Source organism: Psammomys obesus, unplaced genomic scaffold, assembly GCF_907164565.1.
Source record: "Psammomys obesus unplaced genomic scaffold, mPsaObe1.curated_primary_1811, whole genome shotgun sequence".
Lineage (NCBI taxonomy): Eukaryota > Metazoa > Chordata > Mammalia > Rodentia > Muridae > Psammomys > Psammomys obesus.
In genome coordinates this window covers 24,219,049-24,236,557 of record NW_026593286.1, presented here as the reverse complement: position 1 = coordinate 24,236,557, position 17,509 = coordinate 24,219,049, and the positions used below count along the sequence as shown (strand labels likewise).

General features: G+C 42.8%; 1 protein-coding gene across 2 annotated transcripts in view; it reads right to left on the bottom strand.

Moving 5' to 3' along the window:
• Nucleotides 1–17,509, bottom strand: part of Lancl1 (LanC like glutathione S-transferase 1) — a 37,244-nt gene that overhangs the window by 6,315 nt on the left and 13,420 nt on the right. For both annotated transcript variants that reach the window (XR_008721195.1, XM_055616650.1), the window contains 4 exons: nt 11,702–11,909; nt 3,737–3,872; nt 3,093–3,239; nt 131–313 (listed from right to left, as the gene is read on the bottom strand). Coding sequence is in view for 1 of the 2 variants with exons in the window: in XM_055616650.1 (XP_055472625.1) it covers nt 131–313; nt 3,093–3,239; nt 3,737–3,872; nt 11,702–11,909 (674 nt within the window). In the remaining variant the exon portion in view is untranslated. The remainder of the gene's footprint in view (nt 1–130; nt 314–3,092; nt 3,240–3,736; nt 3,873–11,701; nt 11,910–17,509) is intronic.

The following is a 17,509-nucleotide window of genomic DNA, read 5'->3' as shown; positions in this document are numbered from 1 at the left end:
TAGCACAATGAATGATCTTAGACTCAGCAGCTGGTTCACAATCCTTTAATGATTATGAGAATAGTGTTACCTTAAAAAAAGTTTGCTATGTTTTTCAAAAATTTCTGTTACACATGAAAACAGGAGGTACCTTGTAGGCTTGGATGAGCATGTAGATGACCCCAGGGGCACCGTGGCACCAGTGGACAAGCAGGTCTCTGGTGTCATCCAAACATGGAGGATAATTGCCAGAAGGGAACTTCAGCTGGCAGACAAAGTCTACACTGGGCTTCACCAAACTGTGTAACTTTCCTTGGCTCACCTGAAGGCTGGGCTTAAAAGGAGAAACAGAATTATTCTACTGAAGAAAAAGAATTCCTAGAATTCAAAATGAGTTTAAAACCAGAAAGAAAAAAAAAATCACATTTAATAGGAAATGTGAGCTTCCTCAAGATCCAGCTATCCACTCCTAGGTATATATCCAAAAGAAGCTCAAGTATACAATGAGGACATTTGCTCAACCATGTTCATAGCAGCTTTATTCATAATAGCCAGAATCTGGAAACAATCTAGGTGTCCCTCAGTTAAGGAATGGATACAGAAATTGTGGTACATTTACACAATGGAATATTACTCAGCAATTAAAAACAAGGAAATTATGAAATTTGCAGGCAAATGGTGGGAACTAGAAAAGATCATCCTGAGTGAGGTATCCCAGAAGCAGAATGACACACATGGTATATACTCACTTACAAGTGGATATTAGACATATAATATAGGATAAACATACTAAAATCTGTACACCTAAAGAAACTAAGCAAGAAGGAGGACCCTGAGCAAGATGATCAATCCTCACTCAGCAAGGCAAATGGGACAGACATTGGAAGAGGGAGAAAACAGGAAACAGGACAGGAGCCTACCACAGAGGGCTTCTGAAAGGCTCTTCCCTACAGGGTATCTAGGCAGATGCTTAGACTTATAGCTAAACTTTGGGTAGAGTTCAGGGAATCTTATGAAAGAAGAGGGAGACACAAAGACCTGGAGGGGACAGGAACTCCACAAGGAGAGCAACAGAACCAAAAAATCTGGGCACAGAGGTCTTTTCTGAGACTGATACGCCAACCAAGGACCATGCATGGAGATAAACTAGAACCCCTGTACAAATGTAGCCTATGGCAGCTCAGTGCCCAAGTGGGTTCCCTAGTAATGGGAACAGGGGCTGTCTCTGACACGAACTCAGGGTCTGGCTCTTTGATCACCTCTACCTTACAGGGGAGCAGCCTTACTAGGCCACAGAGGAAGACAAAGTAGCCAGTCCTGATGAGACTTGATAGGCTAGGGTCAGATGGAAGGGGAGGAGGACCTCCCCTATCAGTGGACATGGAGAGGGGCATGGGAGGAGATGAGGGAGGGAGGGTAGGATTGGGAGGGAATGTAGGAGGAGGCTACAGCTGGGATACAAAGTGAAGAAAAAATAAAAATCAAAAAAATAGGAAATGTGAGGTCATTGAAAGGCTTCACATCTCTTCCAATTGTTTCATCCGCTAGATATTCTAGTTTTAATCTTCTGCTTTATGATTTCTAAGTAATGGAAGTTAAGTAACTCTTAAGGCATTCTGTATGTATTATTTCCAATGTTTGCTGTTATGGACATATTCAAAAGCACTTTTCCTAAGTCAGTGCTTGCAAACAAGGGTGCAATCCATGTTTGTCAAGTGCAGAGACACAATGAACAACCAAGCTCAGTTTCTGCTTTCAGACAGGAAGATGTTGGGTGCTGTCTGCAACAGGAAAGGGCATGAGACTGGGAGGCCCGAGACCTGCTGCGAACTGCCATGTGGCTGAACATCGAACTGGAAATGACCTGTACACTGGATTACTCTGATACTGGGATATACAGGTTTATGTGGCATGGTGGATGTCACTTGGGATATAATTCTGCGATTCTCTTTTTGATAGTTTTTAATTCAGTGCTTTGCTCACTCTCTAAAAGACACAGGGGATGGGGCATGTGGGGAGGAGTGCACACTCAGGGGATGGTGCTGGGAATGCCGTGTTCTCAGGGTTCTGTATTCTTCAATACGTACAAAAATAGAACTTTACACAAAGAATACTTAATCAGCAGAAAGTATTCAAAGCAGAGTGAATCACTCCAGGGTTATCCAACATGGCCTAGAAATAATATTGTTCAGTTTTATGTTGATATCTAGACACATTCACGAATGGATTTTCACTACTAAAAACTTCATCATTTCCAGCAGATAACAAAATGGGAATTGAAAAATTAATACCATGTTTTCAGATTTATTGTCAGAGCTAACAAAGAGTCATAGTAGATAGCTCTTGACTCTCAGATTTAATGACGAGTCAACAAGGCTGCCTGCCCACTCACTGACATGTATGGTTTTAACTTGATCAGCAGATACAAACCTTCCTTTCATGAAATCTTTTAAAGAATCTACATGTAGTTCTGGAAATAAAGTCACCAAGGAAGCATTCCAGAAAAAGAAATTTAAATCTTGATTGTCAAAAATGCTAATTATACAACTACCAGAAAATAGAACAAACAAACAAACAAATGTAGGCTGGCCTCTGATCACTGCTCCCAAACTGACTTTATTCCAAAGCAAGCATGGGTTGTGGGCAGGAAAACTGTAGTTTTGTGTTCTTCTGGCCAGATGGTGACATGTACCCCCATGCACACGTGGTGGGCGCACAAATGGAGCGCTATCCTTTACGTGACACTGTGCTCTGTAAGAGAGAGGCACACACTTCCCCTGTCACCAAGAATCCACTTTCTTTTGCCACAAAGTCTCATAGTCAAGTGTTGTTCTTTACAGCAGGGAATGACACTTGTGACTCAAGGTATTTCCCAAGAGAACAAAGAGCACTTCATGTAGACTGAGGGGTCAAGGGCCTGCTCCAGTGGTGCTCAGGGACTGCACTCTCACCCGAGAACCTGGCACCATCCCCCGCATGCTGTCTTTATGCTGTCACACTTAAAGGTGCACCCTGGCTACTGCACGGAGTGTGACACAGCCCGACAGAAGGATCTGCTCCCCGCCCAAGCCTACACGTGTGGGTCATCTAGTCTCACCTGAAGCATCCCTCACCTGCATCAGGTAGTAATAAATCCCCGCCAGGCCATGCGCAGCCCCCACGTAATATTCCTGGTACCACTCGTACATCAGTGGAGACTTTGCTGTGAAGTTTCTCTTTCTAGACAGTTTTTCTCCAGATGTTAAGATTGCTTCACAAACCTACAAGAAAGGCAAGCAAAATGACAAGACAGTTAGACAAAAAGTCTTCTTGGTGGATCTTTTTGTTAATTACTGGTAGGTAATCAGACACTACCTTCCACCAGGAAGAACACAGTTCCCTTCTGAGAAGTGTGAGTGTTATTCTATCTAGGAGGCAGTTGGGGAGAACCCTCAACTCTTTTTATTAGCACTTTTAAGAATCTACATGTCTTTCAAAGAGAAGCACAAACTCCTCCAGGAACCGAAGGAGATACTTTCATCTGAGAGATGAGACCTGGCCTCTATCTCACATAGGAAGGGTGTCTGACCTATCAAACAAGCAGCACAGCCTTCTGGCTTCCATTGTTCCTGACAGAGCTTCCCACAGACCAGTGTGAAGCTGTTGTCTCTGTCTTTACATCACCTATAGAGGTTGAACGCACGGTCTTTCTACATGGGATGTCCTACGTGGAAAGACAGAGAGTATGGAACGCTTCTAAACCCCACAAAACTATTACCTGCTGGATATGGCTCTGAGGAATCTTCTCCTCTCCAAAGTTCTTATTGACAAAAAGAAGAGCAAAGATGTAGCCTATGCGTCCATAGAGCATTTCATTTGGTGAATGGGGGTCAATCTTACTCAGGTGAATGAGCCTAGGAATAGAAACATGCGCCTATGATCATCTGGCAGGGATCAGACACCGGCATATGACATGGTTCATTAAAAATATAGACACTGACATATAAGCACACATATCTAAAATCATGGTTTAAAGACTAGCCCCATGTTGAGTTCAAAATGGAACTGGCCAAACAAAAGGAGAATGCACAAGTGAGGCTAAGGCTGCTGAATTCTCCCTAGCTTCTCACAGAAGCAGGCTCTAAGACTTGTGCTTCAGCAGTGGGGATGGGAGGAGCTAGCCACTGCTGCCATCACAGCATTTCGCCTGAACTGATGGACACTTTAACGAAGTGCTTGCTGCCTCCTCCTCCTCTCCACTGCAGCCTCCTCTGCCACAGGGAAACGCACGCAAATGGCAGAAGGCCAAACAGGTTTTGTTTTTAGGAACATCCTTGGCTACTATGTGTGTTTCTAGATTTCCGTGCATGTAAGCACAAATACATGTGTGCATAAATATGAATTTAATCCAGCAATGGTCTGCAGCACCCTTCATACAGCTCTTCCCTGTCAAGCACACACAAGACTAGTTTCCTTCTTTATAAGTTAGAAAACAGTATCCTGTCAAATTGCACATTCTAATTCATTAGCTTCTTATTGATGGGTGCAGTGCAGCTGTCTCAAACGCTTTTATGGGTTCTGTTTCCAGGTAAGCAGCATCAAGTAAACGCCACCCTTCCCTTTCTCAATAAACATGGCTCCAACCATCTGGAGAGAAAACACCAGGCAGCAGTTTGAGTACTTTGAAAAGGAAACAGCAGTGGCTAGGTGGGGCAGAATCTGGAATACGACACTGGAGGTTTCTCCCCCTTCCAATAATCTCTTGGCCTGAGCTCAGTATGGCCAATAACACAGAAGTGGGTACTGGCAGGCTGACGGTGGTCCCAGAAGGGCTTTGGTCTCAGGGATGAACAGGAAAGAAAGGTCCTTAGTAAAGGACTAGAGAGGGTAAGACCTCTCTCTGTCTCAAGCCTCAGGCAGAAACAACTACAATGGGAACCCAGAGGCTGCGAAACAGTGAGGGAGAGATAACCTTCCCCCGGAGACTACAGGCACTGTGGCTGTATGGGAGGGGTAACCCTGTTTACCTAACCTCTGTGTCACTTAGCCCAGAAGTAGGCGGAACACTTACTGCTGGAAACCAGACCCCAGGGGAGGCACGCCTGGAAGACAACCCAGGTTAGGTATCCTCAACTTGTGTGGGTTTTTGTTTTTTGTTTTTTGTTTTTTTTTGGAGGGGGAGTGTCCTTGCTCTTTTAGAATTTTTAGTAACATCGAGTTTGAAAATGGACCTTAATTTTTTCTAAATTCTTTATGAACTGTAACATGATCCCATTTAAGTTATTAAAACACTTTAAATTTTGACAAAATGATATTAGTATAAAAAGCTCAGGGACTTTCTGGAAAATCAAATGTTATTTGATATTTTACAATATACTCGGCATAACATTCCATCTTCATTCTGTTTCTTCTTTAAGAATGACTCCTGATGCTAAAATTCCCTTATTTGTTCTCAGGGTAGAAGCTCATCTTTGGATTGTCAGCATAGTGTGCACGCCTTCCTAATTTGATTTCACACTCAAGTGGCTGAACAGCATTTGCAACATTACATCTCCAATGGGGTGAATGGTTACATTACAAATACTGTAACCAGGAATCAATGTCACAGGGACTCAACAATCTCTTACCAAAATCCATATCAAGACCTTGTTAACAAAAGAAGAAAGGAATGTGAGGACATGGCTTTCTTGGTGGACTGAGCTGACAGGGCTGGAGATGTGGGCTGAGTATAGTCTTTCTTGTTCTTTAACAATTAATATAGAGGGCTGTGTAGCTTCCTCAGAGCTAGAAGAGCAGTCTCTGAGACTATCACATGTGGATTTCTTCCTAGTAAACATTTGCCCATTTGGTAGAACTAGGCCACTGCCCATGCTTTTATTTTAACACACATAGGAGTCAGGGTGTAGCTGTTACATACACAGCCATATATAGATAGCCGTAACTCATGGAGGCCAACAATATTTACCCAGATCAAGAACACAGGAAGCCTAGGCCCACAAAGCCATGACTGCTGCTCCAGCAGGCCAGATGCACATCAGTGCATATGGCAAAGAGGCTGGAGTTAGGAAGACAAGCATTTGTGAGAAAGAAAAGACTCCTTTCACATTCCCCCCCTCCCCTTTTTTTTCTTCTATCACCTACTGGGAGGGAGAGGCACAGCTGGTGTCTGCAATAAAAAGGGCCTGTTCCTATAACCAGAATGAGATAACTTTATGACTCAAAAAGCTGACAGAACAAATGCTAAGGAAACACATCAAGGATTCGTTTTTAAAAATTAAACAAAATTTTTAATTAGATTTATTCATTTTGTTTTATATGTGTTTCATTTGAATTATGCATGTTTACCATACATGTGCCTGGTACATGCAAATGTCAGAAGAAGGTATGGAGTCCCTTGGAATTGGAGTTATGGAGATTGTGAGCCACCAGATGGACACGGGGAATTGAACCCAGGTCCTACACAAAAGCAACAGGTGCCTTGCTCTTAGCTACTAAGCCTTCCATTGCTGGTGTAAAGGATATTTAAATGCTTGCTACTTGGTAGAAAAACGGGGCTTAAAAAAGAACGGTACTGTGCAAGCAACTGATGCACTTCAAATTAGAAAAATATATAAATGCCAGATCATAGTCTCTTTATTCCCTTGACAATACGGGAAACAAAATGGCAGTGAAATGGTGTCTCAGGGTCAGGGTCACCACGGCCAGATGTTCTTCCTGCAGTGTTGCTTAAGGTCTGCTCAGTGCTAATAGAGCCATGGGGGAGGAAGGGGAGAGGGAATGTCTTCTTTTCACTTCTTGCCCCTCCCCCATCTTATTGTGGCTGGGCAAAATGAACCCAGTGTCGTGGGCATGATGGCCAAGTGTTCATCTTCTCAATTATATCCTTCACCTCTGGTTTTTCTTGTACTCAAAGAAAACACAAATGGTTACACACACACACTCTCTCTCTCTCTCTCTTTATAGTTAAGGTCAAACCTGGTGGTAACAAACTAAAAGAAGAAAAATGACATATCAGTTTTTGGGTACTGAATCAGGTTAGTACTATAAATTTGGGCATTGGTGAGGCTATATGGGATATATATGTATTTTTGTGACACACACACACACACACACACACACACACACACACACACACACATTGCATTACTGTTTCTTGAAGGGTAAGCTATTTCCAGAGGGCTCTGTTTAAGATGTCTTACCTGCCTTCTGATCCAATGATTTTCGATTCAGTAGTTTTCCAATATATACTTATGCAGGTCTTTGCGTAGCACAAATAACTGGCACATTTACTCTAAATCGTTTTCCAAAATGACTCTACAAAGGATGCTGTGTAGGTTTTTCTGCCTAATTTTTTTTACTAGGACATGCGCTGAGTAACTCAAGGCTCTTCAGGGACTAAGAGGCTTCACAGAGGCTGAGCAAGCTGGCCCACCCTACCCCTCAGCCCTGGCAGGAGCAGGCAGGATAGGTGTCCAGGTATCCTGGGCTGCACAAGTCTCCTCCTTTAAAGTAAGTTCAGAGACTCAGACTTCACTCGGTAGACTCCTCAGAGCTCAGAGGTACCTCTGAGAGGGAAGATCTGGGAGGACACACCACATGGCCCCAGGCAGAGGAGCCTGGCCAGCTCATTTTCAAAAGAACATAAAAACATTTGCTAAGAAAACCATCTTTTCCCCCTCATGACAGAACTTGTATCTGAGCAACACTGGGGCCAAGACAACAGATCTGTTGGCTACATACAAATTCAGCAACTGCAGCAGCCAGATCATGTGTCTCAAGGTCAGATCGGAACACCTGACTGACTTTAATACAGACACATTGATCCTACAGACTCTGGAAACAAAACCAGACTTGACTTACTTCTGCAGAGAGACAGAAGGACTCAAAAGGAAGACTTCGGTGTTATTTCTGCCCTAGGAAGCATAATTGTGATCGATTACTACACTCAGCACAGTGAAGATGCTACCAAAACAGAGTTGAACTACTGAATTACAAAAATGCCAGTGTCCTCATCTACACTACTACTAGGTGGCGATACACAACTAACATAAAACCACACTCATTTGCCCTAGGGCTGGTCATAGCAGCAGGTATGGAATTCAGTCTAGAAGCTTACGGACGCTGTGTGCAGAGCTGGCATCTCCCAACAACAGAGTTTAGGCTAATAAGAGACGTGGGACATTTCCTTTCTGCATCAGAATTCAGACTGTCAGCACTTCCTAGTTGGTTCTGACTACTACAGGGGCTGGAAGCCCTGCACTTCACATGCTACATTCATAAGATAAAATAATCAGGATACCTGAACATCATTATGTCATAAGGGTTATTTTATGTCTTTTTGGAAATTCTGAGACCCACAAGTGTATCTCTGTAGCTCCGCTTATCTGTTTGGATAGGCTGATACTAACAGCAACAGAAGAGACCAGCAAGTCACTGAACGTCACTGGACGAAGAATAAAGACACTCGAGGCTGCTCTGCTAGGTATCTACTTGCACCTCCCCCAGGTGTTCATGGAGCTTTCTGTTCTGCATAATGTCAAAAGATTTATAAAGGTTAAAAAAAATAATAGTCCTTTTCTGATTCATTACACTACAACATACAAGAAGTCTCAGCTCCTCAGACCTACAGCGTATTTGCTAGATGGCAGAAGAAACCACTAGGAGGTACTGTCAACCAGGCCATTTGCTACACAACAGGACCAAGTGCCATCACTGATTCTCATTCATCCCTCCCAACTCCTCTGGCCCCCCATGGTAAGCCAGAGACCCCCATCCTCCATGAGAAAAGTGCAAGCCCTCTCCATTCCGAAAAAAAAAAATGTTTCACAGGGTCCCTCTACTTCTGGAAGCTAAAGACCCTCAAAGGCAAGGTTAAGAACTGAAACCTAAGGAAAACTGATTTCTTTGGATTCTTGTTTCTTTATGTAAACATTGTTATTATTATTATTTTTAATATTTAAGGCGTGTTTGCTCTTTCAAACTCAAAATGCTGGAAAGGTAAGTGGATGGTGTGGCTAGTGGACACAACAAAGACATTGCCCAAGGAAATGAGTGTGATACCCCGAGGGGATGTGACACCAGGTAGATGGTTCATTAAGAAGCAAAATAAGCAAGTGCCCTGATTCAATCCCTGATGATATAAAATAATTCTGGATTTCTAGGAATTGAACTAAAGAATTTTTTTTTTTTTTTTTGCCACTAAGAAGGAGGAGATGTAGAGGGTGAGGCAAGGACCGCAGTTCCCAGTAGTGCTCATGAGATACAGATTCGGGAAAGCTGTGGCCACCAACAATGAATTTCCCCGCCACACCCACATTTGCATACATATGGAGTAGAAAAGTAACCACATGTACACATATGCAGACACAGACACACACACATACCTTTCTTTACTTTTGTTTTGAGACAATCTTACTGCATGGACCATGCTGGCCTAGAACTTAGTATGTGGTCCAGAGTGGCCTTGAACTTGTAGAAATCTTCTTCCCTCAACCTTCCAAGGACTAGGATTATGGATGGGAGCCACCACACCTATCTCACATTCTGTATTTTAGCTGAACATGACAAGCTTGATGGCTTTTGATCTTTTAAAAGTTGTGAATCATGAAAGGTATTTATAAGCAAGGTATCAAATAAATGATAAACGAATCTCAGCTTACTCATTTGAGTATCTTAAGGCAATTGAGGCATATGGTACCATTTCCCAGAAAGCATTTCTTAGGACAGACCCTTAGGATGAGAAACGAAGGCTGACTACATTGACAGCAAAGAAAACACTGCACTTCCCCGACACATGAGCTCCTGAGGACTATGTGCAGCCGGGCAACTGTGAGCATTTAATTCTGTGTAACCAATAATGAATTCCACCGTTACCATTAAAATTCTTAACAAAGAAGATTACCACTTAGCCACTGTATTTGAGAAGAGGTGACCTTGTGTGTGACACACAGAAACCACTATAATGTACCTGATGGTAATTCAGAGTGATAGGGAGGAATACTATCTCAGGAATCGCAAATGCTTAATGGCATTAAACCAGCGATGCAAGAACTAATAATTAGGCAAGGCAGTTTCTGTGCTTCAGCCTTAAGTGAGCATCCAACAGTTTTGCACTGGCTCGTCATACCTCAGTAAGCTGCCGTGGAAGGAACTCAACTGTGCTTAGACCTGTGGAGAAATTATTACTTTGTATCATCTACCACTCTGGTCAAGCTTGGGGACAGTTTTTTAAAAGTCATATTATAATTTTCTTTTTTATGAACTCATGAGTCTAATGAAGGTTACCCTTTTGGTTAGGCCAGGAGTGTGGGTTGGTTGTTATCAGTTGCTGTCCCCTGCCCTTGGCAGGCGCTGACCGCTGAGGAGGTGCTCAGGGCTGGTGCAGCATGCGAGTCCTTCCCCTCTGCACTGGAATGCTGGTAAGACCCATGCTGTGTGGGTCTCCTGGATGTAACCACAGCGCTGAGAGTTTCAGAGAGCCATGGCCACATCACACCCCCAGGGCAGGGTGCCAGCCTCTTCTTACACTCTCACGCTCTTTCCAGCCCTTGTGACAGTCTCTGACAGACTGGAGGGGTGATGTGCTGCTCCGTCCATGGTTACAGGCCCAGATCAGTTATGAGTCTCTATAGTAACTGCTGTCCAGTGCAAAGAGAAGCTGCTCTGACTACAGCTAACAACAGCACACACCTGTGGGTGTCAACATAAACATCTGGAAGGCAATTTCACAGGCACACCATGTCCTTTTAGCAAAACAACAGCAGTAACTTCCACAAGAGGGCATTTGACTGGCTTATCAGATCAGGCATGAATGCCCTCCTGGTGAGTGGGCCTCAGGTCAGGCAGTTGGTATCCCCTGGAGAGTCATGCCTCTACTGCACTAGCAGGCACATCCTGCTCTAGTTCAATGGTACAACATGTAGGGTTCACAGCTGAGTACGGCTACAACAGCATTTCCCAGAGGCCTGTACAGCACCTTCCAGCACTATGAGGGCTAGGCTGCATGGAGAAAGCTTATATCGTTTTATGTTAAACAATTCTCTGTCAGAAGGTTTTTTTTCTATACATACTAGATAATGCGGCTTTTCATTTGAAGTTGGACTATATAATTTGTGGTTTTTGATAGATATAAGCACAGTTATGTATTAAACAGTCAACGCAAAAAAATGATTTATTATGTTGATTCATATAATGTCACAGGTAGAACAAAAGATTCTTTCGCTTCCCTTCTGCAGTTATAATTTTCATTAGGAAAAAAATTGTTATAATGAGAAAGTAGCATTGTATCGGACAAAATTTAGGGAGAATGGAGAACTTCTGTATGTATGCATACCTAAACAAGTTACACATTCATTAAGCAATGCAGATATGAATAATTCCTTCACTGTAGCATAATTGTAACTTTTGGTTTTTGGTCCCTCGCTTACAAGAAACAAGAAGGGACCCACTTCCTTTCAAATGCAGATTCTGGGGAGCACCATGACTTAGTCATCCCACAATCAAGGCTTTGGTCCCAGGGAATTGATATTTGATCTGGACCATGCCAGCATCATCTATCTTGTATTAAGATAAGAATTACAAGGCTATTCCTTAACGATAAGAGGAAGATGAGAACGGACCAAAAGCGGGAGGAAGATTTACCTGCTGAGAGAAAAGCAAACTCAGTAGAATGTTCTTTTGTTAACATAGGCAGAATCCTAATAAGGTCAAGGCAACAACACTCCTCACAAACACACATGTTTACCGTGTGATGCAGTCCTCTGCCTGCTTCTCACTGTTCATCTTGTGATACAGCACAGCAGCCACGGCCAGGGGGCCTGCGTCGCCACACAGGAAGGTGATGGACCGCTTGCTCAAGCAGTTTAGGCTTTGCTTTACATAGCCATGTGCCATCTGCAGGTAGGCAGGGTCCCCAAACACATCATAGAGATGGAGGTAAAGCACAGCAATGCCTGGAATGCAAATAGAGAGCACATGGAGATTCTGGTGTGTCACCCACTCATCTGGGTTGGGTCCCATAAGCCATGTGAAACCATCTAAAAGTTCAGGTGATTTTCCAAAAAGCCTCAGCTCGACCTGCTGCGAGGCAGCTCTAAGAATAAGGCAGATGGAGTCAATTATCCTCCCTGTTAAAATTCTATTAAGTAATAAAGACTTTTTAAGATTTGACCAAGACAGATATGCACAGACACACTGACTATTACTACCGTTTTTGTTAATAACGAACAAGAAGTACAATCTTGGTGATGTAAAGCAATTCAGAGTAAGGTATGAAAAAGCTAACTTCTTTTTAAACAAAAGAAAAGGTGTATTTTGTTTTGTGTGTGAAAAGCTAGTTTGTGTCACCAGTCCTACTCTCTGGTTCCCTTACAGGAAGGGATTGGCCATTTGAGAAAATACACTCAAATTTTCTAATATTTTTTCATGTCAAGGACACCCACCCTGAGCTATTTTGGAGAATAATGGCAGAGCCCCCACTCGCCTTGCACCCTGTCCTCCCCTAAAGCCTATGCAGTTAGCTGAGGTCTGTAAATCCTTACTACAGGTGCCTGTGGCAGGAGACAGAGCTCCCTCTGAAGCCATCTCAGTGACAAGCAGTCAGAGTGGAGAAGGCAGTCTGTCTGCCTAAAGCATTTCCACAAACATTTTTCCCCCCATAAAGTACATTTTCCATCTCATTTGCCATTTTTAGAAGACACAGAGCCTATGTTTAAATCTAAATTAATAGGGCCGATCTCTTCATGGATTTCAATGTAGTAAAAACGGAGTCTGCAAAATTACTTTCCACTGTACTGAGGACAATTTTAAATTCAGATACTTTTCTCATTTTGCATGGGTAATCTCCCAAGCTTTGTGTTACAGACAATTCAATTTCACATGTGTATTAAGGCCAACTTTTCATTTCCTGCCAAAGTTAATAACCTTGTTTGCTCTTTCAGAGCGGCATGGTGTTAGTAATTCCAAAAGTTGATGAGCAGATGTAATGATGCTCAAGGTTTATAGACAAGTGTACAGAACCACGTATGTGGGGAGGAAAAAAAAAATCTCCTTTTCACAAATGATCAACATCAAGAGCTTCTTCCAGAATTGGCTCCGTAATGGGCTTCATCACCACCCACATCACGCGCCTGCTGGTGATCCACTTACACTGCTGCCCTTCTGCCTCCTCTCCTGTTCCCACTGCTGCCCCAACCCCCCTAATTAAGTGAGATTAGCGCCAAAGCCAGATAATGACATAACCTGGATCTGGGAAAATAAAAAGTGACTAAACACAAGCCCAGTGACTATTTTCCTTCTTGGAGTTTTGTCTCACGTATCAACAATTCGTTTTGTCTTAAGCTAACAAACAAAACCTATTATGCCTCACAATTTTAAAACCCGATGCGTTCCTCATGAAAATCGGGGAGTATTTCGGTTGGTTCTTTTCTGATGAGCACAGTTATGCCTGGAGCTTCTTGGATTCCAACAGCCCCAGGTTCCATTTCCCTGTCTCTATCCTGGGCCCTGGTGTCATATTTCATTTATGCAGTCTGTTTCTGGAGTGTGTGGTTTCTTCCTGCCCAAAGCACTCGTGGATAGAACGGGCTTTAAGTACTGAATTCTGCTGCCAATTTCCTCAGACCTACTTAAAATCCAGCTTGTGTCAGGAGAATAGACAAAATACTTAATTTCATTTCTCATCAACATGTTTAAATTCAATATAGAAAAAGTGGGAAAATGTAGAAAACCTGTGGCTGAATGTCTTGAGCCTGATCCTCAAATTCCGCAGCCTTGATAGTTTGCACGCACACACCTGCACACAAGTCTCTGCACAGATATCAAAGACTCAAAGATAGCAGGCAAGGTGGGAAACCAAGAGACAGGACAGGCCTGAAGATAAACTGCCAAGTCTGACCTCGGCTGTTCACTGGAAGTCATATAGCACTGCAGGGCTGAGCATACAATCTCACGCCCTTCCTAGTCCCTCTCCCTTCAATGATTTCAACTACTTGTTTGACTCTCTGCCTCCAATTTCTAAGAGAAAGCCTCGATGGTATTTTTTAATTCTTTCCATTTCAGACCATCTGTCTGTATGTCTGTCAGTATTCCCATCTAGAATACGAAGATTTACCTCTTGTGACATAGAACTGGTTCTCTAAATGCACACCCATTTCCCCTCAGGGGAAAAAGCTCTATCAGTGAGTATGTCTACCTCCTCCCACCTTTTTCCTGTCTGGGATGTGAAAGTGATGGCATGGTCTTGGTGGTGTGATTATAGACCATAAACTGGGAACTCCATTAGGATGCTGGTGATGGGAGGAGATGGCCGTCTAGTGCCCTAGATACCACTGCCCAGACCCTATGCTGTCTACTAACACAAGAAAGAGAATGTCTGTCTTACTAAAGCCATTGCTATTGAAGTGTACTACACATGATGGTAAGACAGCGCTAGAGAATAGAGCTCGTTCCAAAGCTAGAGAGGTAGTAAAGCTATGTCTCAGGTTTAGCCAGTTGATGATGGTGGTTTCATTTGAAATGCATCCTTTTAAGCAGGAGAACAGCATAACAGCATAAAGATATTTTACAAGCATTATGGCTACCCGGTAAGGGCTGGGACAGTGGCTGCCCGAGGGTAGTTAGGAGGATGCTACAAGAACAGGAGTGAAGCAGACACAGGGCACAGGGTAGACTAGAGATGCAGTGAGAATGGACCTGCCTAGGAGGTAAAATTAACAGGGCATGGTGGAGGACGAGTGACAGGAGATACCATGATGGCTCTCCAATGTCCCAGTTCCACAGTTTTGTGGGCACCACCAGCATGGCAGGGCAGGCCAACACCAGAGGATCTCAAGGGGCGATTACCATTGTGTCCATGAAGAAACACATCTTTAAATACATCAGTAGTCTTTAAAGGGCACTAATTTCAGGAGAAAAATACTTGTGTGATAACATCACAATTGGGCAAGTGATGGACAGAGTTGCATCTGCCAATGTTTAAATTGTTAAAAATGTTTAAATCATTAAAATAAGACAGCAGCCATTTGTAATTGAGTGTGATCTTCGATTTGCACCTGAACACTGGATAAAATTTCTTTGTACTGTTTGCTAAGCAAAGACTACAAAAACAGAGATATACTTCCCTTTTCTATCTTTTATTTTTTTGTACCACTTCAGAAAATATTTAAATATAATTTAAGTTTTGATCATACTCTAAAAATAAGCTCCATTTATTTATTTATTTATTTATTCCTGTTTGAAGTATTTTATTTAAAAACATAAAAGCCTTCTTTTCACAAACCCGGATAACTAACATTTTCACAAACAAAATTTTAAGTCTTATGATTTCTTTTTAAAAAATTACATTTTATTTGTCTCAGTGTGTGTATGTGCCATGGCACACACGTCTGAGTCAGTAGATGGCTTGTGGGCATCTATTTGCTCCCGAAACCACACAGGTTTCGGGCATGGAAATCAAGTTTTAAGGCTTGGTGGCAAGTGTCTTTACTCACTAGACCATGTCACTGGACCAACAATAAGTTTAAATTTTAAGCTAAAGATGGGTGTGGTGGTGTACACCTTTAACCCCAGAACTCTAGAAGGCAGAGGGAGGCTGACTACTGTGAAGGCCAGCCTGGCTTACAAAGCGAGTCCAGGGCAGCCAAGGCTACACAGAGAAACTGTCTTAAAACTACCCTCTCCCCAGCAATTAAAAAAAAAAAAAGGAAGGTTAAATATTACTGATTTCTTATCTTGCTGGTCTATTCCATGAAAACCAGTGTTGTTAGGCTATGCAAGTTAAGGCCTTTGGCTTGTACTATTTTTCAGTTTTGCTCATGCACATGACTAAAACATGTAGAATCTTAAAGGAGAATATAATCCATCTTAATGGACAAGGGGATACATAGAAAAGTAAATAAAGCAACATGTAATTAGATAGCATTTAGTTATGAGTCTTGTAATTGGAAAATGTGATCAGTAAGCATTTGGGAAACATCTTAATTCTGTGTAACTTGAATTCAGCAATGGTTTTCAATGTGTGTCACAAGCAGCAAACTGATTTGCCATAATCTTTGTGGTCTGCGAGGCCAGAGGAACCAAGGCATGTGACATTAGCATTCCGCTCACTCTGGTCCTGCAGCGTCTGATGCCAGCCTCTGCTCTACAACTACAGCTAAGTTAAGTTCATTGTTGGGGGATGGTCTGATGCTTGTATTTTGATTCTAATTACTGGTCCTCAAGATCTGGTTACATTCACCCATCCTGTGTAAACCTACCTAAGACATTATACCTGGCTGGTTGATTAAAAGGCCTAAAATCTAGGCAGGGCAGAATGAGGTTGGCGTGGCTAAGGTTTCTGGGCTTTGGGTTCAAAAGAATCACAGGAAACAGGGGAAGAGAGAAAGCAGGAGGATGCCACACGATGGGTTAACATGGAGAAGGAACCATGTGGGCCAGGAGGAAGGTCTTCAAGGATAGCATGGAGGGAGAAAACACCAAGATGAAAAATACAAGCAAGTACCTTGGGATTATGGATGGAAGTAGCCCAGATAGGAATGCTTAAGAAGGATGGCACTGGATGGGGGCTGGGAGATGGATGGTGAGGTTATTGAGACAGTGTACGTAGAATATCTGGCCAGCCCAAGGTACATAAGGCAATTATAAAATCTAACAGGTGCCTGCGTCTTATCTGTGATAGCGGGACTAATAATAACGTTAGATAGCCCAACACTACTTTCATTTACAATAGCAGTTCATTAAACAGGAAGCAAACTTTAGTGACACCCTTACATTCAAACTGCTCAACAACTACAGCTGGCCTGTGCCTGCCAGTCACAGCAAACTACCATTTCCATGGAGGAAAAATGTTCTAACATGACTGCTTTAAGGAGCATGGAAGTGTTTGTCTGCATAAGGAGCTGGGGAAGTCTGGGGACTCCTTATACTCACCCTATAAATGTGGCTTTGAAATGTCTGTAACTTACTTACTTTAAGAAAAAAGAAGAAACTGTAAGGCCCAAAAGACTTGTGTAAGACACATCAACCCTGGTTTGCTTGGCTGTTTCTTTCCAGAGCTGCCACTCTGGGGAGGGAGGGTCAACTGTTCAGGACCACTTCTAAATCTGCAATTTCCTTTACTCAGCTCCAGATGCTTAGCAGTGCTTAAGTACAGCAGCTGTTTTCTGGAGGTAATTAATATTAAGCTTTTGCATTTCTGAGGGGCCATTAGTTCTATTCTTCTTGACCAATCAAGAGCTCACTGTGTCTCAAATGGATATGGAGCTGATAAACTCCCCAGACAGGAGGGCCTTCCAGACATGTCTATGTGATGCTAGAGGTTACTGTGTTTATTCACTAACCAGTCAGCAGTAGACCTCTGCAGAGCCTGTCGGCAACCTGCAGCCAGGGCTGCTCACAGATACAGGTGCTATGGCAGGAATAAGCTAAGAATGTTGGAAAGTCAGATAATTACTGAAGGAGAGGGGAGGAAGAATTCCAATCTAAGTGCAAACTCTTCCTTTTTTGAAGTTTTAAAAGTTCACATTAATTACTATGTTTTTCTTTTTTTCCTTTC